This window comes from Notechis scutatus, chromosome 13, assembly GCF_049901735.1.
Source record: "Notechis scutatus isolate UNSWTSFEM ecotype Mainland chromosome 13, rNotScu1.2, whole genome shotgun sequence".
NCBI classification, from domain to species: domain Eukaryota; kingdom Metazoa; phylum Chordata; class Lepidosauria; order Squamata; family Elapidae; genus Notechis; species Notechis scutatus.
This window is the reverse complement of record NC_142021.1, coordinates 6942497-6966986: the sequence shown is the minus strand read 5'-3', so window position 1 is coordinate 6966986 and position 24490 is coordinate 6942497. Positions and strand designations below refer to the sequence as shown.

Genomic DNA, 24490 nt, shown 5'->3' with positions numbered 1-24490 from the left:
CTGTAGATTTCCTAGGGGGTGTCTTTTCATGCAAAAAAAAAAAGGCATGATTCTCTAAACCCCCCCCCTCCCCATGCAAACCTATTTTGGGGGAGTGGGGAGACCAGTGGATTTCTTGAGGGTGTCTTTTAATGCAAAAAAATAAAAAATAAGGCACATTTCTCTAATCCCCAGTTGCAAAACTTTTTCTTTTGGAGGGCATACCAGTGAGTTTCCGGGGGGCGGTCTCCTTTAATAATAATTAAAAAAGGCATAATTCTCTACACAGTACACCGCATGGAAACATATTTTGGGTGTGGGGTTTTTTTGTGGACTGCATCAATCTGGCATCATTTCTGGTTTATCAATGGGCAACTCATCTGCTAAGCAAAGCCGTCACTAAACGGAACCACGACAGCGCTTACAATCTCGTTTCAGCTTTCCTTTGCTTTACAGTCCCGCGAAGGTCATAAACCTGAGGATGGGCTTCCGTTAGGTATGTCTTCATCATCGTCATAACTGCAAACGGTCACTAAATGAGCCGGTCAATAAATGAGGATGCCCTCATTTTAATTTGATGCCTTAAACCTTTGGACCAAAATGATTCTTTTCAGCTTTCCCAGTAAATGTCCTATAATAAACTTTACTTATGAATAGAGCCATCTAGATGTTTGTCTTCCTCTTTTTACAAGCTCTTTTATCTCCTGAAGGGCTGGCATCCGCTGTGGGCTATGAAGAAAGAACTGGGGGGGTAGCTGCTTTCTGCCTCTAAAAATACGTTTCTCCATTGGGGAAATATAATATACTGCCTTTTTAAAAAATATTTCCCAAAATATTTCATTCTTCAGGGGGGAGGGAGGCTTCCCACACAATACAACCAAGGAGAACCAACCGAAAGCAGCTTTCTTCGGGGGGGGGGGGGGATTTTATTACGAAACACTTTCTGCACAACAGTGAATCATACAAAATAAGCCGCGAGGGCCGCCATCTTGTCTTTCGGCTTCTTAGGAGGCTGCCGGCCCCCGAGCCGCCGGCCCTTGCCTCCCCTCCCTCGCCCCTGCCGTTTCCCCTGCCCGCCCCGGTGCATGGGGTGCTTCATGGCCGCGTGCTTCAATTCCACCAGGTCCTGGAAGACCACGTCGCAAAAGACGCAGCCGGCGTGCTGGGTCTCTCCGCCAGGCAGCGGCGACTTGGCCTTGTTGAAATCCACGTCCATCAGGGCAGCGTCGCAGGCATCGCAGGTCTCGGCCGACACCCGCACCTTGTGCGCGTTTTGAAGAAATGCACCACCACGTTGCATTTGTTGCAAGCCATTTTCCACTTGGGCCCAGAGATGGGGTCCAGCACCAGCACGCCACTTTCGCACTCGACGCACTGGCCGATGCCAAGCTGGTTCAGCGAATGTTGGCAGTTGGGGTGGGTACATTCGTTGCAACCCATTCCTGAAATGGGGGGGGGAGCAAGAAGAGAAGCTGGGTTTTAAAACACAGGTAGTCCTCGACTTACAACGGTTCACGGAGCGATTGTTCAGTTACAAGGGCGCTAAATAAAGTCACTTAGGACCGGTTTTCATAGATACTGTGATGACCCAGGGTGGGATACAAAAGAAACACAGTCACAGAAAACAGATGAAGCCCTTTTAATCCTTCACTTTGCTTCCAAGCTCTGAATATTCTTGACAGAAGACAAAAAACTCCCCCACAAACAGTTACAAGAAGAAGGGAAAAAAACAACACAAACCAGGCAAGATAAGGGCTGGAGGACGTCCACAGATAACACACTTATGAATAGAGCCATCTAGATATGGGAAGGATGCCAAACTCAGAGAGGGACCATAAACTAGAGATATTTCCATGCTTTGTTTCCAGCGCTCGCCCGTATGCATGTCCGTCCTCTTATTCAGTTGTTACAGCTGCAGCCCATGAAGAGGATCAAGGCCCTCTCCTCCCGAATAGACCACGTCTCTCCCTTATCCTCTCCTCCCTGCGTGCCCTAGGATGGAGAGGGAATGGGCCTGGGTCCTCCTCCGACTGCTCAGCCGGCGTCTGCCCTTCCCCAGCCTCCTCCACAACCTCTGGAGCCACTATAATGGCGTGGGAAAATACCCGAACAAAGCTGAGTACCATACATATACACGTTTATATCTCCTTCTGCGAAATCTCACCTTTTTTCATATCCCTAAAAGGAGGGTTATTGTAACAGTAAGGGCACAGGGGGTAACTCTTCCCCCTGGAACCGGAAGACCACAGCACCAGCTCAAAATCATCCAGGGGGCATCGCAACTCTTTGTAGAGTTTGATCGTCCCGTTCTGGGAGGCTGTAGGTCTCGTCGCAGTGCGAGCAGTGGAGACGGCTTGGCTTGGCCTAAAACACAAGAAACACAGGATAAAGCTCAAAACTTTGCAGAGAATAGTTTCTGGAGAAGCCAGTTCCCATCTGATCCTGAAATGACCATTTCATTTAGACTCCATTTTTAGTTAAAAAACAAAAAGTCCATAAAGGATATTTAGTCTTTTATAAAAACAACTAGCTGGATAACCGTGATTCGCTACGAAACTATGTGGTCGGGCTTAGTTTTTGGGGAGGAAAATAAGGTGGGGAAAAATTCTGCCTCTGCCTACCAGCATCCATCCATATTCATCTGGCTAGCGTCCTGTCAGTATGAGAGAGTTAAGGGCTGTTTGGAAAGTGAAAGAGTATTTGCTGTGTGAGCAAGGAGACAGCAAGGAGCCTGGGCGTGGCTTAGCTCAACTGTTCTCTACTAAAGCCTCTTGGTCCCGTGAAACTGAAACTGAAACTCCTCTCCTCTGCTTGTGTTTTGCATTTGGAAGAGATTTCTTTTCAGGTGGGGAAGGGGAGTAGAACTCCTTAGCATCAGAGCGTGTTAATAATAATATAGGAAATACTCTAAATGCTCTGATGGTCATTTCACAAAATATTTTCTTAGCGAGCACCTAGAAGCCAAGAGGAACATACGTGCCAAATTTCAAGTTCAAGGCTTTACGGTTCTGCAGATTTTGTGATGATGCGTGAGTGGTATTTCGCTTTTATATAGAGAGATTGTAGTTTCCTCCTTAACAAACAGATCATTTTACCATTTCTAAATCAAGGATTACCTGTGCTACATTTAAACAATAAATACAAGGAAGCTGCCCATAAATACATTAAAAAAATGCATGCAACCATTAAAAAAAAATCCCATCACAGATTTCTTTCCATACGTTGGCTTAAACTCCAGATTTTCTTTACCTGGATGTATTTCATAAAACGATGACATTTGCCGCATCGGGAGAGTGGCTTCCCTGTGGCAGCCAGAGGTGAAAAAGACACTTCCATTAACTCATCCATACCTGGAGGGAAGGTGGGACAAAAAGGTCAGGTAGTTTTGAAAATATGCACCTCTATCACCTTTTCTGTTTAAAAAAAAAACAATTTTATATAAAGATTTTTACTTTGCAAAGTAAAAATAATACATATTTAGAGAAAAATAGAAAAATAAGAAAAGGTGACAAATAAATAGAAAAGAAATGAAAGAAAGGAGAGAGGAAGGAAGGGAAGGAAGGAAGGAAGGAAGGAAGGAAGGAAGGAAGGAAGGAAGGAAGGAAGGAAGGAAGGAAGGAAGGAAGGAAGGAAGGAAGGAAGGAAGCCTTCTGATCTATAGCTGTTATACATTTATATTTTATCCACTTTAGATATATATCTGTACAATCCTATAATAATAACTCTTTCATATTCATAACCAGATATAACAAGCCACTGAACCGTTTGACAATTGCTAATAAGGAAACTTATGATTCGGTGGATGAATATTTCTCCCCAAACTCCCATGTTACGACTGCAAATTCTTCCTTTAAAAAAAAATATCTCTATTTTAATCAAGTAAAAAGCAACCGAAAATGTAAAACAAAGGTAGGGAGGGAAAGAGGAGGAGGAAAGAACAGAATTCTTAGGTCTCCAGCAGTATAAACCCCTGACTCACACACGTTCTTTTCCTTCTAACGACTTGCACATTCTAAAACGCCAGCCAGGGGAGGAGTGGAGACCTACCAGCGATGGAATCCACAAAGTAGTGGAACTTCCTCTTGAAGATGTCCAAGGTGTGTTCCAGCACCTGGTGGAAGTTGGCTTTCCCTTGAGCAATCAGGTTGAGCTGCTTTTCCACCGCGCTACGGATGGTGGGTAGCACCAGCTCCACATCTGAGCAGGTCAGAAGAGGCAAAAATGAGATAGATTAAAAGTCTGCGGGATGCTCAAAGAAAGGTCAGCCTGGGAGAAGCATCCAGGATTTGTCCAAAATGCAGAGATCTCTGGGAGAAGAGACCCAGAATTCCCCAGCCATGAAGTTGATATCATGCTGGCTGGGGAATTCTGGGAATGGAAGTCTACTGTCTTAAAGATGCTGGCTGGGGAATTCTGGGAATTGAAGTCTACTATCTTAAAGATGCTGGCTGGGGAATTCTGGGAATTGAAGTCTACTATCTTAAAGATGCTGGCTGGGGAACTCTGGGAATTGAAGTCCATCTCTCTTAAAGCACGCTAGCTGGGGAATTCTGGGAATGGAAGTCTACTATCTTAAAGATGCTGGCTGGGGAATTCTGGGAATGGAAGTCTACTGTCTTAAAGATGCTGGCTGGGGAATTCTGGGAATTGAAGTCTACTATCTTAAAGATGCTGGCTGGGGAATTCTGGGAATGGAAGTCTACTATCTTAAAGATGCTGGCTAGGGAATTCTGGGAATTGAAGTCTACTATCTTAAAGATGCTGGCTGGGGAATTCTGGGAATTGAAGTCTACTATCTTAAAGATGCTGGCTGGGGAATTCTGGGAATTGAAGTCCATCTCTCTTAAAGCATGCTATCTGGGGAATTCTAGGACTCTTCCATTGCCAAGAAAAATAGATGGAACTTTTCCATGTCAGATAGAGGGTCCTTCGAATAAACTGGCCCTGAGACGCACATTTACTCCTTAATTTCCCTAGTGTTGTCCTCCCCTCCCACCACCACAAAATGCCACATTACCTATTTTGTAATAGCCATGCACCAAAACTATGCCCAGGTTGGTAGGTTTCAGTCTTCGGCCCCCTTCCACAGTGACATAGTTGCGTTGGCAGATGTTGTTGATATGGACAGGAATGCTGGCATCCGTTCCTAACAATAATACAGGATTAATTGTTTGATCCAGCCCTTCGGTGCGTTCCAAAGTCTTTCCCCTAGGATCTGGGGGGAGGAAAATGATTCTGGAAGCTGCATGGTTATGCCCATTTAACAAGATGGGGCAGACTGAAACTAAGTTGGCTGGTTTCATGACACAACAATGAAAGCCGTTGAAGGTGCGGCCCTCAGGATCCGGCCAAACTACAAGTTCCAAACACCTTCATCAACATGGCCAGCTCTGAAGATAGAACAGGTGTTCAGCAGCATCTGGAGAGTTACTAGATCCCTCTTCCCTACAAGACACCTGAAAGGATATTTGTCTCCAAAACTTGGAAATTTAGATTTGATCCTCAAAGCAAATTCTCCGTGTTGTTATTTACCCTCCAGAACTTCTGGTGATGGTTTCAAGGACCTTCTGGGAACCAGAACTTGGCCACACCACATATGAATGACCACGGTGAATGAATTAATGGAAGAACAATGCTGTTCTTCTCACACTTAATCTGTCATGCCCCTGTTGGAGTCTGAATCCAAGGAGGAAGACGAACAGTTGACAGGGAGTGGGAGTGTGTCTCCGTTGGCTGTGGAGGAAACTGGGGAAGGGCAAAGGGCAGAGCAGGGAAGAGGTAGAACAAGGGAGAGGGAGTTCAGAGAAAGACCCAGGCCCACCCCCTCTTCATCCTGGGGCACGCAGGGAGGAATGGAGAGGAGAGCTATGTGGGTTGGGTGGCTTACGGGGGAGGAAAGGGCCCTGATTCCCCTCATTAGCCACAGCTGGGAAGAGAGTTTAAAGGAGAGGAATGCTGAGTATGGCAGCTGCTGGGACAAATGTGAGTTTATCCTGTGTTGACTTTGCTTATCTGTGTTCCTGGCGTCTTCCCAACCGTGTTGAGTTATTGCTTTGCCTTCACCTCTGGAATTCTTGCTCCTTCCCTGTCAAACTAACTGCCTCATTTTGGCTTGAGTGGACTTATAATTACAGTTTGTGTTGACCATGTTTTGGACTTGATTCTCTGCAGACAAAGGCTGTTCCTGGGGGAGTTTTTCTCCAGCCAAGAAGGTAACCAGGACATTGGGAGCAAAGTTGGAGCTAACAAAAGGGACTCCTACTGATTATCTGACTGTGTTGCCCTTGTTCCACGCCCCTTTGGGTCATCACAGAATCACACCCATCCTTCCAAGTCAACCTGACCATCACCACCTCTTCACACTTCGTAAACCTTGGAAGAAACGTGAGATGACCATCATCTGAAGAAAGATGAGGATTTCCTTTCCACCACCTTATGCTTAAATGTGCCACCAGAAAGGACCATCCCTACCTATCCCATGTTTTTCCATCAACGTGATGAGTTCGGCTTCTGTCAGATAATCGGGCGGGCAGGTCTGCTTCTCCAACAGCTTCACTTCGCTCACGGGGAAGAGGTCTCCTCGGTCACAAGTGGGCAGGCTCTCTTCCAACGGAATAGTTTGCCAAGGCATAACTTCGGTAAACCCTGCGATGAATTTTTTTTAAGAGCAAGTTGTAATTCTGCACTGATCTTACCTGATTTTTTTTTTTTAAAAAAGAGCTTAGTAATATTTTTCATCGTTTTTGTATTTCAAGGTTTATAAAGAACAAGGGAGGGAGGGAGGAAAGAAATGAAAGAAAAAGAAAGAAATAGAAACAAAGAGAAGGAAGGAGAGAGGGAGAGAGAGAGAGGAAGGAAAGAAGGAGGGAAGGAAAATAAATAAAAAAAGAAAAAAGAGAGAGAGAGAAAGGAAAGAAGGAAGGAAGGAAAAGGAAGAAAGAAAAGAAAGAAAAAGAAAGAAAAAGGTAGGAGAGAAACAGAAACAAAGAGAAGGAAGGAAAGAGAAAGAAAGAGAGAGAGAGAAAGGAAAGAAGGAAGGAAGGAGGGAAGGAAAAGAAAGAAATAAAGAGAGAGAGAGAAAGGAAGGAAGGGAAGGAAGGAAGGAAAAGGAAGAAAGAAAAGAAAGAAAAAGAAACAAAATGGTAGGAGAGAAACAGAAACAAAGAGAAGGAAGGAAAGAGAAAGAAAGAGAGAGAGAGAGGAAGGAAAGAAGGAAGGAAAAGAAAGAAATAAAAAGAGAGAGAGAAAGGAAGGAAGGGAAGGAAGGAAAAGGAAGAAAGAAAAGAAAGAAAAAGTAAGAAACAAAAAGGTTGGAGAGAAACAGAAATAAAGAGAAGGAAGGAAAAAAGAAAGGCAAGAAAGAGAAAGAAAAAGAGAAGGAGAAAGAAAAAAAGAAAGAAAGAAGAAACAAAGATCACAAAAAGAAAGAATATCTGTCCCAACTGAGTTGCTAGGAAGCATTTCCTACCTGGCGAAAGAACCGTCTTTCCTATGCAGGTGAAGCGTTCCGATGCGACGCTGCACGCAATAGTAGTTTGAAGGTATTTGCAGTCAGCACTGATAGTGGCGATAAAATGCCTTGTAATGTACTCGTACAGCCTCCATCCATCACCCCCTGGAAATACACAGAGGTGCTGCTGTTATAACAGACCTCAGGTGGAGAGTCAACAGCCCCCAGGTCTGGAGGTGGCTGATGAGGAAGAGGAGGAACAGCTGGGTGCAGTGCCTGACGCACGGATGCACAGAAGGCAGAGAGGAGAGGAGAGCAGTGGAAATCTATGGGCCGGTCCTCGGGAAGGAACAGCCACCGCTACTAGCGAAGCCCCACCCCAGCTCTGGCGATTAAAGGCAAGGGACGGAGATAAATAGGCAGAGAAATATTCCTTTTCCGGTCGGACAGACCCGTTAACCTGCGCGAGAACCTTTTTTGCCCGAGGCTGCCAGCCATCCTAATAAAGGGATCTTTTGAGTTCACGTTAAGAGGATTTGCAAACGTGGATAACCACTCACCTAATTCTGCTTCAGAGGCAGCTCTCATTGGGGTGATGGGGGGGTGATCTCCAGCGTCGTGGCCTTTCCGTGGCCTGTTGATGCCTTCCACTAACAACGCTTTGACCTTAGGAGAAAACCACAGACAGAGCCTGCATGAGCCAGGGGCCGCCTCTGGCTGAACCAAAAAGTGGATTGGAGCAGACGAAAGTTAACGACAGATAATAACTCGCCTGACGACCGGAACGGAGCCCAAAATTTCTGTTGTTAAACGAGACAGTTGCTGAGTCGTTTTTACCCCATTTTACCACCTTCCCTTGTCACAGTTGTTAAGAGAATCACTGCAGTTAACAACCTGACCCCGGGACATTGCAACCGTCATAAATATGAGCCAGCCGCCAAGAATTTAATCACGTGACCAGGGAATGCTGCAACGGTCGTTAAGTGAGAAAAATGGTCATAAATCACTTGTTTCAGTTCCATTGTAACTTTAAATGGTGACTAAACAAATAACGGAACAGAACAGGGTAACAGAGTTGGAAGGGACCTTGGAGGTCTTCTAGTCCAACCCCCTGCCTAGGCAGGAAACCCTACACCACTTCAGACAAATGGTTATCCAATCTCTTCTTAAAAACCTCCAGTGATGGAGCAGCCACAACTTCTAGCGATTCCACTGGTTAATTGTTCTCACGGTCAGGAAATTCCTCCTTAGTTCTAGGTTGCTTCTCTCCTTGATTAGTTTCCATCCTTTGCTGCTTCTTGTCCTGCTTTCAGGTGCTTTGGAGAATAGCTTGACTCCCTCTTCTTTGGGGCAGCCCCTGAGATATTGGAAGACTGCTATCATGTCACCCTTAGTCCTTCTTTTCATCAGACTAGACATACCCAGTTCCAGCAACCGTTCTTTAAATATTTTAGCCTCCAGTCCCCTAATCATCTTTGTTGCTCTTCTCTGCACTCTTTCCAGAAGTTTTCAACATCCTTTTTATATCGTGGCAACCAAATGGATGCAATATTACAACTATGGTCTTAACCAAAGCATTTGAAAAGTGTTATTGACATTTGACACTTACTTGGGAGTGGACCTACTACCTAGGGTAGCTGTGCAAGGCCGTTTTGCCTGGTTTGATTATTCATGATTAGGGGGCTGGAGACTAACTAAACATATGACAACAGTGACGGGAATAAGGTATGCGTAGTCTAATGAAAAGAAGGACTAGGGGAGACATGATTGCAGTTTTCCTAAAAGTTGGCCCGACGTGCAGTCAATGTGACCACAGAGAGGTGAAAATCCGAAATTTGAATGCAGATTGCAAGTACCCCCTAGGTCAGGGGTCGCCAACGTTTTGGACCTCAGGGACCACCAAATTCATAATTTTAAATCCCGCGGACCAGAGACCCTGGGAAAAACCCCCAAAAAGCCTGCAGGAAAATTCCCCACCCCATTTTCCTACCGATCGATCATTCTTTATTTGGGATCACAGGATACCGTCTCCAGCTCCGTTCTCCGGGGGAGAGGGAGAGAGACTTTTGGCTTCATGCAAGGAAAGCAGCAGAAGTCTTTCTTTCTCTCCCCCAAACTCCACCAGAAATGAGTCTTTGCTAGTCGCACCGGTGCAGCCTCTTGGAGCAGGAGGCCTTGCAGGGTCCCAAAGACTCATTTCTGGCGGAGTTTGGGGGAGAGAAAGAAAGACTTTTGCTGCTTTCCTGTGTGCAGCCAAAAGCAGAAGAAGAAAGAAGTGGAAAGAAGCAGCCCGGTGGCCAAGTGAGGCAAGTGGGGGGCAAGTTCCACCCTTTCCCCTCTCCCCTCACTACCTCTTGTTTGCAATGCAAGTGACGCAAGCCTTGTGTTCCCGCACAGCCTGGATTAATTGCTTTGGGGGGCGGGGTGGCATTTCTCTGCAGACCACCAAAATTTTCTCGCGGACCCCCAGCCCCAGCCCACTGGTTGGCGACCACTGCCCTAGATTAAGTCTGTTGGAATTGCAAACGATCACTGATCGAACACTCATAAGCCGAGGACTCCCGGTGAATGTAGGTCTGCCTTGATTTTGAAGCGTCTTTTCGCAACGAGGTGAATGCCGATGACTTACGTTTTCAGCCCAGTAAGGATTATTCGCTTGTTGTCGCAAAGGCCCTTTCAAATCGAAATTTTCAGGATAGTGGGTCGTTTCTGTTCGAGGGTAGCTAATGTAGCCCTGGGTATAGAGCCGTTCAGCGATCTGCATCGTATGCTGCGGTCCCATTCCTACAGATAAAAAAACAGGTTTTTTGGGGGGGGGAAAGGGTTGCAAATCCATAGTCACCACATCGCACAAAAGATACTTCGGAAGAAGTTCAGAGAAGAGCAACTACAATGATGAAGGGACTTAAAAACATACACGCACGGTTGCAGGAATTGGGTATGGCCAATTCCTGCAACCAATTCCTGTATGGCCAGAAAAGAAGGACTAGTGGGTGACATGATAGCAGTATTTGAGGGGCTGCCCCAAAGAAGAGGGAGTCAAGCTATTCTCCAAAGCACCAGAAGGCAAGACAAGAAGCAACGGATGGAAACTAATCAAGGAGAGAAGCAACTTAGAACTAAGGAGGAATTTCCTGAGAGTTAAAACAATTATTCAGTGGAACAGGCTGTCTTCAGAAGTTGTGGCTACTCCATCACAGGAGGCTTTTAAAAAGAGACGGGACAGCCACTTGTCTGGCATGATATAGGGTTTCCTGCCTAAGCAGGGGGGTTGGACTAGAAGACCTCCAAGGTCCCTTCCAGCTCTATTCTGGTTGATTATCAAGAGCTGTGGTGGCGCAGTGGTTAAAATGCAGAATTGCAGGATGACTCTGCCCACTGCCAGCAGTTCGATCCTGGCCGGCTCAAGGTTGGCTCAGCCTTGCATCCTTCCAAGGCCCCAGATTGTTGGGGCCAAGAGGCTGAACCTGTAAATCATTTAGAGAGGGCTGTGAAGCACTGTGAAGCAGCATATAAATCTAAGGGCTAGTGCTATTATTTTTTAAAAGAAAGGAATACTGCCATATTTACCCAACGCAGCGCTGGCAACCCGCAACATTTCCACCGTATTAAGAGCGAGGGGTCGTTGTTTCACTTTCTCCTTTTTACTCACAGATTCTACCTGCAAAAAAAAAAAAAAGGATGTTCTTTAGCCACTTTATCCAGATAAATCAAGTTCTAGGAAAAATTATTTAAATGTCATTCTCTCCAATTTTACATCAGCAAGAGGAAGGTAGCAAACTATGCATTGCTATCCAGGGAGTCCTGGACTTACAACCATGACTGAGCCCAAAACTTCTGTTGCTAAGCTAGACCGTCATTAAGTGGATTTTGCCCCCTTTTATGACCTTTTCTGCCACCGTTATTAAGTGACTCATTGGAGGGGTTAAGTTAGGAACGTGGTTGTGAAATTAACCTGGCTGCCCCATTAACGTTGCTTGTCAAAAGGTCACAGATCATAGAATAACAGAGTTGGAAGGGACCTTGGAGGTCATCTAATCCAACCTCCTGCTCAAATATTAGCCTCTACCTATGATCAAACTCACAGCCTCCTGATTGTGAGGTGAGAGCTCCATCTCTAGGCCACCAGAGGTCATAAAAAGGGAACACGTAGATCAATTGCCAAGCATCCAAATTTTGTTCCCATGACCATGGAGATGCTACAAAAGTCGTTAAGTGTGAAAAGCGGTCATAAGTCACTTTTTTCAGTGCCATCATAACTTTGAACGGTCACTAAATGAACTAATGTAAGTCAAGGACTTCCTGTATACCTATTTAGATTCAATGCTTTAAAGCATCAAATGTAAACAACAATATTATCACAAGGCACAAGGTAGATTAAATTTATCACTGAAAGGAACACAAATTATTTTACAGATAACAGATAATCAGAATTGGAAAGGACCTTGTAGGTCATCTAGTCCAAACCCCCGCCCAAGCAGGAGACCCTGCACCATTTCTGACAGATGGCAGTTCAATCTCTTCTTGAAAGCCTCCAGTGATGAAGCTCCCACAACTTCTGGAGGCAACCTCTGTTCCATAGGTTGATTGTTCTCACTGTCAGAAAATTCCTCCTTATTTCCAGGTTGAATCTCTCCTTGTTCAGTTTCCATCCATTATTCCTTGTTTGGCCTTTGGGTGCCTTGGAAAATAGCTTAACCCCTTCCTCCTCTCTGTGGCAGCCCCTCAAATATTGGAATACTGCTATCATGTCTCCCCTGGTCCTTTCTCTTCCCTAGACTAGCCATGCCCAGTTCCTGCAACCGTTCATCGTATGTTTTAGTCTCCAGTCCTCTAATCATCTTTGTGGCTCTTCTCTGCACTTTTTCTAGAGTCTCAACCTCTTTTTTATCGTGTGGTGACCAACACTGGATGCAGTATTCTAGGTGTGGCCTTTCTAAGACAACGCTAACATAGTCTTACCTTGGCTTCCTTTGCCATTTTTGTTAGGTTCAAAAACATCTGAGCAATTTCTCGGTCAAAGATCCTCACTCTGTCCCACTCCAGGGTCAAACAACTGTCTTTTTCAGGAATAACCTGATAAGAATAAAATATTTAGAAAAAACAAAATACCAAGTGCATCTCAAGTTCTTCTGTCAGGATTTGCGGAGATATTCTCGTTTGAGCTACATCCCAACGGTCCTCGACCTTACAACTCCAATGGAGGCCCAACATTTCTGTTCTTAAGTGAAACGTTTGGGAAGTGAGTTTCACCCCATTTTACCAACTTTCTTGCCCCATTCATTAAGTGAATCACGGCCGTTCTTTCTCTGCCCCAAAATCCGCCAGAAATGAGTCTTTGGGTCCCTGCAAGGCATCCTGCTCCAAGAGGCTGCGCCGGCAAAGACTCGTTTCTGGCGGAGTTCGGGGGAAGAGAAAGAAAGACTTCTGCGACTTCTGCTGCTTTCCTTGCATGAAGCTAAAAGTCTCTCCCTCACTCTCTCTCTGTCTCCCCCTGAGAACGAAGCTGGAGATGGTATCCTGCAATCCCAAATAAAGAATGATCAGTCGGTAGGAAAATGGGGTGGGGGATTTTCCTGCAGGCTTTTGGGGGGTTTTCCTAGGGTCTCTGGTCTGCGGGATTTAAAATTATGAGTTTGGTGGTCCCTGAGGTCCAAAAGGTTGGCAAACCCCTGTTCTAGTCCAGCCCCAAGCAGGCAGAGATTACCTTGGCTTGCAACACCCAGTAGGTTTCAGGTTTGAACGACTGGATTTTATCATGGCGCTCCACACAAAACCCCAGCGTGGGCGTCTGACAAGGTCCAAAGGAGATCAGCGAACTGTCTAAATTGCCGTATTTACCCTGGAAATATTTTGTCTGAAACCTGTAGGAATAAATAGAGAACGGAAAAGAAAATAAGAGGAACAATATGCAACAGCTGCCCAAAGAAGCCAACACAGTCCAAGGTTGAATCATCGGAGGGATTAGAATCAAGATCTCATTAAGTTGTAGTACTGCTTTATAAAGCCTTAGTAAGACCACCCTCGGAATACTTCACCCAGTTCTGCTCACTACACCTTCAAAAAGATGTTGAGAACTCTAGAAAAGGGTGCAGAGAAGAGCAACAAAGATGATTAGGGGACTGGAGGCTAAAACCTACGAAGAGCGGTTGCAGGAACTGGGCACATTTAATTTAGTTGAAAAAAGGACTAGAGCAGAGGTGGGTATTCAGCAGGTTCTGACCAGTTCTGGAGAACCCAGTAGCGGAAATTTTGAGTAGTTCGGAGAACCGGCCAATGCCGCCTCTGACCGGCCCTTGCCAACCCCATCTTTTCTCTGCCTCCCATTGAGTTCCAGCTGATCAGCTGGGTCTTTCGTGGTTGCCCTGCACAGGAGAACGGAGCTGGAAAGCAGGCTAGTGGGGTGGGGAGGGAAGGGGGATTTTGTGGTTTCCTTCCTCTGCCGTGCCCTTCAAGCCACGCCCACAGAACCGGTAGTAAAAAAAATTGAATCCGACCACTGGCACTAGAGGGGATATGATAGCAGTCTTCCAATATCTCAGGGGCTGCCCCAAAGAAGAGGGAGTCAAGCTATTCTCCAAAGCACCTGAAGGCAGGACAAGAAGCAACGGGTGGAAATTAACCAAGGAGTGAAGCAACCTTGAACTAAGGAAAAATTTCTGACAGTCAGAACAATTAGCCAGTGGAATGACTTGCCTCTAGAAGTTGTCAATTCTCCAACACTGGAGGCTTTTAAGAAGAGACTGGACACCTATCTGAAATTGTATTGGGTCCCCCTGTTTGGAGCAGGGGGCTGGACTTGAAGACCTCAAAGGTCTCTTCCAATTCTACATTCTATTCTATAATGTGATTAAAGAGGGGCGTGGAATGGCCCAAACCAGTCCTCCACGAAAGGCCCAGGAAAATAAGCCAAGCTATCCGGTTACAAACCTTGTAAACGCACAGCCGATCCTCAGGTCTAACTCTTGGCGTGCGTCCACCGAGAGAGCTTCATTGTGGTTGGGTTCACCCAACTGGTTCATGGCGTTGCAAATATCCGTGTCAGTGATGGAGCTGAATTTGGCTCGGTAGGTCGTCTTCTCGCCCCCACGAGGTTTATTCATCACGGGGAGGGTTGCATCCAGCACCTAGGAAGCCAAATGTGTAGGGTGCAGGGAGTCCTCAGCTTATGTGCCCAACAATGGGCCCAACATTTCTGTTGCTAAGCGTGGCGGTTCTTGAGTTCTGCCTCCTTGTACGGCCTCTTTTTGCCACCCTTTAAGTCAATCCGTGTGTCAACTAAAAAAATACACCTTTGGTCTTTTTAGTTACCAGCAGAAAAGGAGTGGAGGAAAGCAGTGCATTCCTTAAATGCCTCAGATAATTGCTAGGCAGCCGAAGCTTCTGGCACACAAGAATATTACTGGAGAGCATGATCGATGACTCTTGGCTATGGATGTGTCCCATTGGAGAATATACATCCAGGGGGTGAGGGAATTATGTATTTTAGTGTCGGCTGCACCCAGCTAACGCCGACATGATCACTCCTAATAAATCATTTTTTTAAATCTGAGAGATGGGACTAGAGACTTATGATTTGAATGGGGGTGGATTTGTTGGAGCCCTGACACAGTGCAGTTGTTAAGTGAATCATGTGGTCGTTAAGCAAATCTGGCTTCCCCCCTCCCCCCCATTGACTTGGCTTGTCGAAAGCTGGCTGGGAAGGTCCCAAGTGGAAACCACATGATGGCGGACAGCGCGACTCTCATATGTGCCAGTGCCCAAATTTTGATCGTGTGACCACGGGGGATGCTTCAGCGGTCGTAAGTGTGAAAACCGGTCATTGCGTCACTTTTTTCGGTGCCGTTGTAACTTTCAACGGTCGCTAAACGAAGCATCCCCGTGGCCAAGATTTCGTTATTTGGCTAGCGGCGTGCTTGTCGGATGCTCAACCTGGTTAAACTGAGGGAAATGTTACACTTGGGTCATGAGACATATACCTCGAAGTTGGAGCTCTCGCCTCACAAACAGGAGGCTGCGAGTTCGATCCTAGGTAGAGCCAGATATTTCTCTCTCTGGGCACAATGAGAATATATCTGCTGAACAAGACTCTGCATTGGTGACAGGAAGGGCATCCGGCCAGAAAACACTCAGCTTCATTCGGTTGCCCAGACTCCACCCCGATGTCAGGGATTATGGGGTCGTTAAAAGAAAATGATAATGCGATATACCTCAAAGCATATGTTTTCACCTTCCTTGTCGCAATCTAGCCACAGAACAATGTAATCGCATCCTCTCCCTTCCACCTGAAAAAAAAAAATCAAAGAAAAGATACATTTCATTCACTGTTCAATGGCCTATCCAGTTTGGTACGTGGCAAACCCTTGAGATCCCATTTTTTGAGAATTTCTACCAATTTGGACGGCTGAATGGAATGGACCCCCTAAGTCAGTGGCCCACAATGTTTTGGGCACCAGGGACCGGTTCCGTGGGAAAGATTTTCCGCAGGACCGAGGGGACATGGTTTTGGGTGCTACTTGCATCCCCCAGGTGGGGTTTTGCTTGTTGGTGCAGACAGGTCTAATATGATCAACGTGGCTCTCCCGATCAGGTCAATCAATACTTAAATTTCCTGAGCAAATTCCAAAGAGTTCATTACCTGTAAGAATTTCACCATGTTTAGTTTTGGGTTGGCTTCTTTCTTTTCGGTTGGCGCTTTACTAAAAAGCTCAGCGGGGTCAACTTTATCCCAGTTGTTGTATTTTCCTAAAAAGGACGGATAACAGAACAATCATCATCATCATCATCATCACCTTTGTAAAGAATTAGAATAATATTTATTTCAGGGGCTGCCCCAAAGAAGAAGGAGTCAAGCTATTCTCTAAGGCACCTGAAGGCAAGACAAGAAGCAACGGATGGAAACTAACTAAGAAAACTAAGAGAAGCAAGTTAGAACTAAGGAGGAATTTGCCGGCAGTGAGAACAATTAATCAGTGGAACTCCTTGCCTCCAGAAGTTGTGAATGCTCCAAAACTGGAAGTTTTTTTAAAAGATGTTGGATAACCATTTGTCTGAAATGGTATAGGGTTTCCTGCCAAAGCAGGGGGTTGGACTAGAAGACCTCCAAGGTCCCTTCCAACTCTTCTATTCTATTCTATTCTATTCTATTCTATTCTATTTCTATTCTATTGTATTGTATTTCTATTTCTATTTCTATTCATTCATATTGTATTGTATTGTATTTCTATTTCTATTCATTCATATTGTATTGTATTGTATTTCTATTTCAATTCATTCATATTGTATTCTATTCTATTCAATTTCTATTCATTCATATTGTATTCTATTCTATTCTGTTTCTATTCATTTGTATTGTATGGTATTGTATTGTATTTCTATTTCTATTCTATTTCTATTCATTCATAATGTATTCTATTCTATTCTATTCTATTCCTATTCCTATTCTATTTCAATTCATTCATATTGTATTCTATTCTATTTCTATTCATTTGTATTGTATGGTATTGTATTGTATTGTATTTCTATTTCTATTCCTATTCCTATTCTATTTCTATTCATTCGTATTGTATTGTATTGTATTCCTATTCTATTTCTATTCATTCGTATTGTACTGTATTGTATTCTATTTCTATTTGTTCATATTGTATTGTATTGTATTGTATTCTATTTCTATTCTGGCAAATTAATTGTGAAGTCATGGGCTTCTGATAAACTGCGCTCTGTAGCCTGAATACCGATAGTCCTTGCCTTGCAACCATTCATTTAATGACCGTTCAAAGTTACAACAGCATTGAAAAAAGGGACTTAGGGCCATTTCTCACACTTACAATGTAGCTGCATCCTCATGGTCGCTTTGTCAAAATTCAGGTGCTTGGCAAGTGGTTCGTACTTATGACGGTTGCAATGTCCTCTTGTCATGTGGTCAGTTTTTTGCAAACTTCAGACCAGCCAAGTCAATGGGGAAGTCCCTTAACAACCCTGTTACTAACTTAACCAAGGCAATGATTCACTTCAAAACTGGAGCAAGGAAAGTCGTCACATGGGATAAAACTCAACACATGTTTCACTTAGCAACATAAATTTGGGGCTCTATTGTGGTCGTAAGTCGAGGATCATCTACTTTTAAAGCGTTGGGGGTTGACATTCCCTTCAACGGCCCTGCGTTGCATCTTTCTTGCTTTCAGCTTACAGCAAAGTGGAAGAAAATAGCCAACAATGATTATTTTACCTATAAAATCCAGCGTCATCACATGACCACATACGGACGTCATCTTGAAGTGGACAGTTTGTCCAATGAAAGGACCAGTGAATTCATGGACAGAACACGCCCCGTTTAATCCTTTGCGAGATGACATGTTTCCTACAGCGGCGGGGAAAAAACAACAACGATATTGCACCACAAAACAGGCCAGATTTTACAAACATCCTTTCAAGTTTACAATGCCAACTCATAAAATATTTCTATGGTCTTTTTAGAGTTGCCAACAGAAAGGGAGGGGGGAAAGGAGTTTGCTTGGAAATTGAAAGTGCATTCCATAAATAGTTTTTCAGAGATTGTAACTAGGTGACTGAAGTTTCTGCCACGTAAAATTCTAACTGGAGAGCAAGATGGATGGCTCTTGGCTATGGATGTGTCCCATTGGAGAATATGAATTACGATGCACCCAGGGGGTGGGGGAAAACCAGGGTCAAGGGTGACAAGGAAGAGTTGGCTACATCCAGGCAGTGCCGGACATGTTAACTCCCAATAATTAAGAGAGATTTTTTAAGAAAAAAGCAAAATGAAAAAAAAAAAGATAAGCACATACATCAAGTCATACATCAAATTACCTTAAAATCAAAACAACGATAATGGATTCGATTTTAAGGCAAATGACTTGCTATTAACATTGTATTAATGTTTTGATTTATTGTACGTTCATCATATTTAATTTTGAATAAAAGCCAAATAATTATATTTATATATTGATAGTTTCTGTGGTTGTTATTGTTTTAAAATGTTTTTAGTATTTTCACAGTAAGCTATTTTTTAAATTGGAAGCTACCCAGAGTCATTGATTAAGATGGGTGGCTATAGAAATAGAAATATAACACTTTTATTTGGCCAAGTGTGATTAGACACACGAAGAATTTGTCTCAGGCACAAAAGCTCTCCGTTTATATGCAAAACAACAGGGTAATAATAGTGTAATCATAACAATGCCAGTAAGAGAAGGTAGTAGAAAAGAGGAGAAGGATAATACTGCCATGCTACATGGGTAAATAGACCTTATACTTACACATTACCAATATACTTAGAATTAGATATATTATGTAGATTCGTATTAAGTAAGAAGAGTATTAAAACCAAGCAATGAATATGGGCAGGGGGTTGGACTAGATGACCTACAAGGTCTCTTCCAACTTTGATTATCTGTTAAATCTGTTAATTGTATAAACTGTAATTGTTATGTAATTGTTGCACAAGATATTTGTATGGCACACTGTTTAAACAGAAGATGGATTGTATAAAATAAAATAAAAAATTTACAAAAAAAATATGCTTAGACGTTATATTTAATTTGAATGAATGAATGAGTGAGTAATGCTTGGAATATTGACATTCAAAATTGTAATTAACATTAACAGAGTATCATTTTTTTTTGTCCAAACCTCTTGAAAGGATTTTGGCGATGGACTGAGCCAGAGAGGGCTTCTCGGCTACCATAAGGACTATCTTCATCTTCAGAGAATGGTGATGAAGCCTTCACATTGAAAGAAAATAGTTCAACCTAAACAAGAAAAATAATAACAACATTATTGGATCACTTTGGAAAGGTGGGCTGAACAATTCAGCTTCTCTTCTCAGTTTATTTATTTGTATCCCATTTTTATTATTTTTACAAACACAAGGTAGTGAACATACACAACAAGTCACCCAGCTGGCTTTCCTGGCTAAGGCAGCACTAGAACTCACTGTCTCCTGGCGAATGGGCCAAAGTTACCCAACTGGCTTTCCTAGCTAAGGCAGGATTTTAACTCACGGTCTCTTATTTTCTAGCCTGCTGCCTTTACCACGAGACCAAAGCGACTCTCTGTTTGCTTGCCCAGAACATCTGCCCACCTGGTGCCTAACCTATCCTTTTTGAAAACTCTCTTCCAGTATAATTTGCCAGATTTAGTGTCCAAATGTTTATTGGGTATAAACACTTTCCAAGACATAATTCTATATTGTTCAGCGAGACCTTCACTTCCAACCATTTAACCATCATTCAAAGTTATAAAACCATTCAATAAAGTAGCTTATGACTGGTTCAAAGATAATATTAATAATCATAGGTGCCTTGGGTGCAATCCCAGGCACCACTTGAACACCACCGGCATTGACAAAATCCATCAGTCAATTGCAAAAGGCAGCTTGATTTGGAACAGCTGACATCCTGTGATTTCTTTAACACCATCTGACATCCACATATGCCAATTCCAGGTCCTTGAGAAAGACTTGATAGGTGGATAAAAATGCCACTTATAAAAAAAAAAGGTCTAAACATCTGGCTGGCTGTGCAACCAAGCACAATAATAATAGAGGTGCCCCGGATGCGATCTCAAACATCTGGAACACCACTTGAATCCCCACAACTACAAAAGAATAGTTTTGACACCATCAAACAACATCTGTCTAATCCAGGTCCTTGGAAGACTCGATGGGGGGATAAAAATGCCAATCCAGTCTGAACATCTGGCTGACTGCAACCAACTATCATCACCATTATCATAATATATTAAACCTGTATTCTCAATGACTCGCCATTATTAATGGATGGCTACTTCTATTTTATGTTAGGATTAAGCTACTAAACATTCACACGATATCTGCATTCTCACTAACACAGCAAGCCTCACACAGTTTAGCCCAGGTTTATCCTATACTGGGGCCATTTTTGTTCTGGAATAAGCATTAACTAGGTTACAGATCCAGTTCAGACAAAAAAACAAAGCATAACCATAGGTAATAAAAAAAATTAATAGCTTTGCTATTAATAAAGCGTGAATTCCCCAGGCTACAATTAGAAATACAGCTACGGCAAAAGTTATTGTAGGATCTTTACATATCACACTGCCCAAATAATGTCTATTGAATTATGTTAGTTAGAAATGTTAGTTATTTGTTAGGAATTGTTTTGATAATTTTTTTTTATATAAATGTCAATAGGCAAAAGAAGAGCCTATGATCAATTTCACCAGCATCAAAAATCTTCCAAGCATTGGAGATTTGGCGACAGACATCAAACTGCCACAAACCAAGAAAGCCCTACAAAATTTATTGCTTGCACATTGGTCCAGCTACAACTCTGGTTTAGAATAAAATAGGCCATCACCAAGGTTTTTGCCAATTCCTCTCCATTACAATCCAGGAACCGGGTGAGAATTAAAAACGGTTAAAAGGAAGGAGAGAACAAAAAATAAGATGCCAATCATTCCATGGGGGGAAAAGGGCATATCTACAATTTTCTTTTTCTTTTTTAATTCCTTCTTTTCTAGTGTCCTTTTCTCCAGCTTAATTTTTACGTTTTATAGATTTGTAAAATCCTAATAAATAAGGTTTGCTTGTTTATTTAAAAAAAAAAAGGATTCAGAAGCCAGAGATCAAACCTGAGCAACATTCGGAGAAAGATTTAATTCTGCAAGAATTGCTCTCGCGCACAGATCCCGCTCTCCCCCTTCGGAGTCCCGCCCCACCACCCCACCTGAGCTACCCCACTCGTGGGGACGCGTGTCTCTCGTGGGAAAGCCAACCAACCAGTCGTGGGAAAGGTGCAAAGGCAGGCAGGCTCGCTCGCTCGCTCACCTCCCTGCAACGTGCAAGGACAGGTGTGTACACTCGCGGGACGCGTGTCTCTCGTGGGAAAGCCAACCAACCAGTCGTGGGGAAGGTGCAAAGGCAGGCAGGCTCGCTCGCTCGCTCACCTCCCTGCAACGTGCAAGGACAGGTGTGTACACTCGAGGACGCGTGTCTCTCGTGGGAAAGCCAACCAACCAGTCGTGGGAAAGGTGCAAAGGCAGGCAGGCTCGCTCGCTCACCTCCCTGCAACGTGCAAGGACAGGTGTGTACACTCGGGGGACGCGTGTCTCTCGTGGGAAAGCCAACCAACCAGTCGTGGGAAAGGTGCAAAGGCAGGCAGGCTCGCTCGCTCACCTCTCTGCAACGTGCAAGGACAGGTGTGTACACTCGCGGGGACGCGTGTCTCTCGTGGGAAAGCCAACCAACCAGTCGTGGGAAAGGTGCAAGGCAGGCAGGCTCGCTCGCTCGCTCACCTCCCTGCAACGTGCAAGGACAGGTGTGTACACTCGCGGGGACGCGTGTCTCTCGTGGGAAAGCCAACCAACCAGTCGTGGGAAAGGTGCAAAGGCAGGCAGGCTCGCTCGCTCACCTCCCTGCAACGTGCAAGGACAGGTGTGTACACTCGCGGGGACGCGTGTCTCTCGTGGGAAAGCCAACCAACCAGTCGTGGAAAGGTGCAAAGGCAGGCAGGCTCGCTCGCTCACCTCTCTGCAACGTGCAAGGACAGGTGTGTACACTCGCGGGGACGCGTGTCTCTCGTGGGAAAGCCAACCAACCAGTCGTGGGAAAGGTGCAAAGGCAGGCTCGCTCGCTCGCTCGCTCGCTCACCTCCCTGCAACGTGCAAGGACAGGTGTGCGCAAGGGAAGGCGGCTCCCCGCTGGATTCGGAGCCCCCTCCCCAAGCCCGAGAGGGGCACCCCCGCCAGCTTTGCTCCGCTGGTTCAATGCACGCCAGCGAGGCGGAGCCCAAGAGCGGGTTTAAGGAGGCGGAGGAGAAGGAAGAGGAGGTGGCCTCCGACGCCGCCTTCTCCGCCGCTTCCACTGCCGGGTCAGGCCGAAGCCCAGCGCCGCCTCCGCCTCCGCCTTTTTCCCCGAGCCGGCCGGAGATGCTCTCCGGCTTCTGGTATCCCCTCCTGCCGGCTGGTCCTCCGCGCGCGTTGCCATGGAGACGCAGCATCCTTTCGCCCGGCGAGGCGTTCGTTCCAAACCTGGCGGGAAGAAGAGTCTCTGATCCCAGCTTCATTTATTTCTTACCTGGAAAGGGCGCGTGCAATTAAAGTGCGTGTGTGTGTGTGTGTGTGTGTGTGTGTGTGTGTGAGAGAGAGAGAGAGAGAGAGAGAGACAGCGGCGAAAAAATTAAACTAACAACAACAATAATAATAATAGTACATCTTAAGGAAACTACTTGGTTGATACCTAGAATGCTGGCAACAACCCGTATCAACTGTTAGCGCCAGACCGTTATATTTTTGATACATTTTTAAATGTTCAATTGACTGAGTTTCATGCTTAATGAATAAAAGAGATGATGAAGATGATGATGTGTGGCTCATCGACATTGCCATACCTGGTGACAGCAGAATCGACGAGAAACAACTTGAAAAAAAAAAATCACCAGATATCAGGACTTGAGAATCGAACTGCAGAGACTCTGGCATAAACCAGTGCAGGTGGTTCCAGTGGTACTGGGCACACTGGGTGCTGCTGTGCCTAAAGACCTAGGCAAGCACTTGAAAGCAATTGGCGCTGACAAGATCACCATTGGTCAGCTGCAGAAGGCCACCTTACTGGGATCTGCTCACATAATCTGCCGATACATCCCGCAGTCCTAAATGCTTAGGAAGTGTTCGACTAGTGATTTGTGATAAGAAACGCAGCATAGTTATCTCATTTGCTGTTTACACTGTTTATAATAATAATAATAATAATAATAATAATAATAATAATAATAATAATAATAATAATAATAATAATAATAATAATAATAATATAAAAGGGTTTGGTTCATTGACATTGCAATACCTGGTGATGCACGAATTGTAGACACACAGCAAGAAAATAATCACAAAGTATCGGGACTTACAAATTGAAGTTGAGCAACTTTGGAAAAAGAATCGTGTCTTATCCCAATTGTAATTGGAGCCCTTGGAGCAATACCTAAAGGGCTGCCTCGCTATTGGGAAATCCTGAATTTATCAGACTTGAATACCCTGATTCTATAAAAAAAACTACCCTACTTGGAACAGCTTATATCCTCCGACGCTACCTGAACAGTTCCTAGGTCCTTGGGTTAGGACTCGAGCTGTTGAGCTACCAACCAGACCCAAAGGCTGTGAATCTCACCAAAGATTTAATAATAATAACAACAACAACAAAGACCTAAAAATAGAAATGGAACGACTGTGGCAAAGGCAAGCAAGGGTAGTACCAATAGTCATAGGTGCCTTGGGTGCAGTCCCAAATCAACTGGAGCACCACTTGAACAAGGAAAGCTGCCTTCTGCAATTGATGGATGGCAAATGTGTCAATGCCACTTAAGGTGTTCAAGTGGCATTGACACATTTGCCATCCATCAATTGCAGAAGGCAGCTTTTTCCTTGGAACAGCTTCCATCCTGCAGCGAGATCCGTAACACCGTCAAACATCCAGATTTACCTATCCCAGGTCCTTGGGAAGGACTCGATAGGGAGACAAAAATGCCAAACCCAGTCTGAACATCTGGCTGTCTGTGCGATTAATAGTAGTAGTAGTAGTATTAGTAGTAATAAAAAAAAATCAAGAAATTACAGCTTCCTGCTATAACACGAGCAGAACTGCAAAAAACTGCACTACTCAGAACATCGTACATTTTAAGAAGATACTTGATTGATACCTAGGATGCTGGCAGCAACCTGTATCAATTATCAGTGCCAGTTAATGATATTTGTGATACATTTTTAAATGTTCAGTTGACTGAGTTTCTTGTTTAATTAATAAAAGTATAATAATGACAACAATAACAACAACAATGTCGGAAGCCAATCTGAGACTGGGAAGTATTGATTTCATATATGAGTTCATATAGTTTTATGAATTAATTTTATTTTTATCCCACCATTATTTTTAAGTAACTCAAGGTGGCAAACCTGAATGATACTCCTTCCTTTTCTGCCTAAGCAGGAGGATGGACTAGAAGGCTTCCAAGGTCCCTTCCAACTCTATTATTCTATTCTATTCCTATTCCTATTTACCCCACAACA

At 44.2% G+C, this 24490-nt stretch overlaps 1 protein-coding gene across 1 annotated transcript; it reads right to left on the bottom strand.

Annotated features, from left to right (window-relative positions):
* Positions 1-878: 878 nt before the first annotated feature.
* On the bottom strand, positions 879-21609 carry TOP3B (DNA topoisomerase III beta). The gene is given in 20 exon segments (XM_087942438.1): positions 879-1254; positions 1257-1421; positions 2144-2289; positions 2291-2343; positions 3229-3329; positions 4027-4176; positions 4997-5125; positions 6451-6624; positions 7448-7594; positions 7990-8095; positions 10059-10213; positions 11000-11090; positions 12392-12505; positions 13137-13293; positions 14360-14556; positions 15640-15714; positions 16068-16174; positions 17658-17789; positions 19082-19200; positions 21258-21609. Coding segments are annotated over 19 exon segments (2586 nt in total). The 5' UTR covers positions 19152-19200; positions 21258-21609; the 3' UTR covers positions 879-937.
* Positions 21610-24490: the final 2881 nt, after the last annotated feature.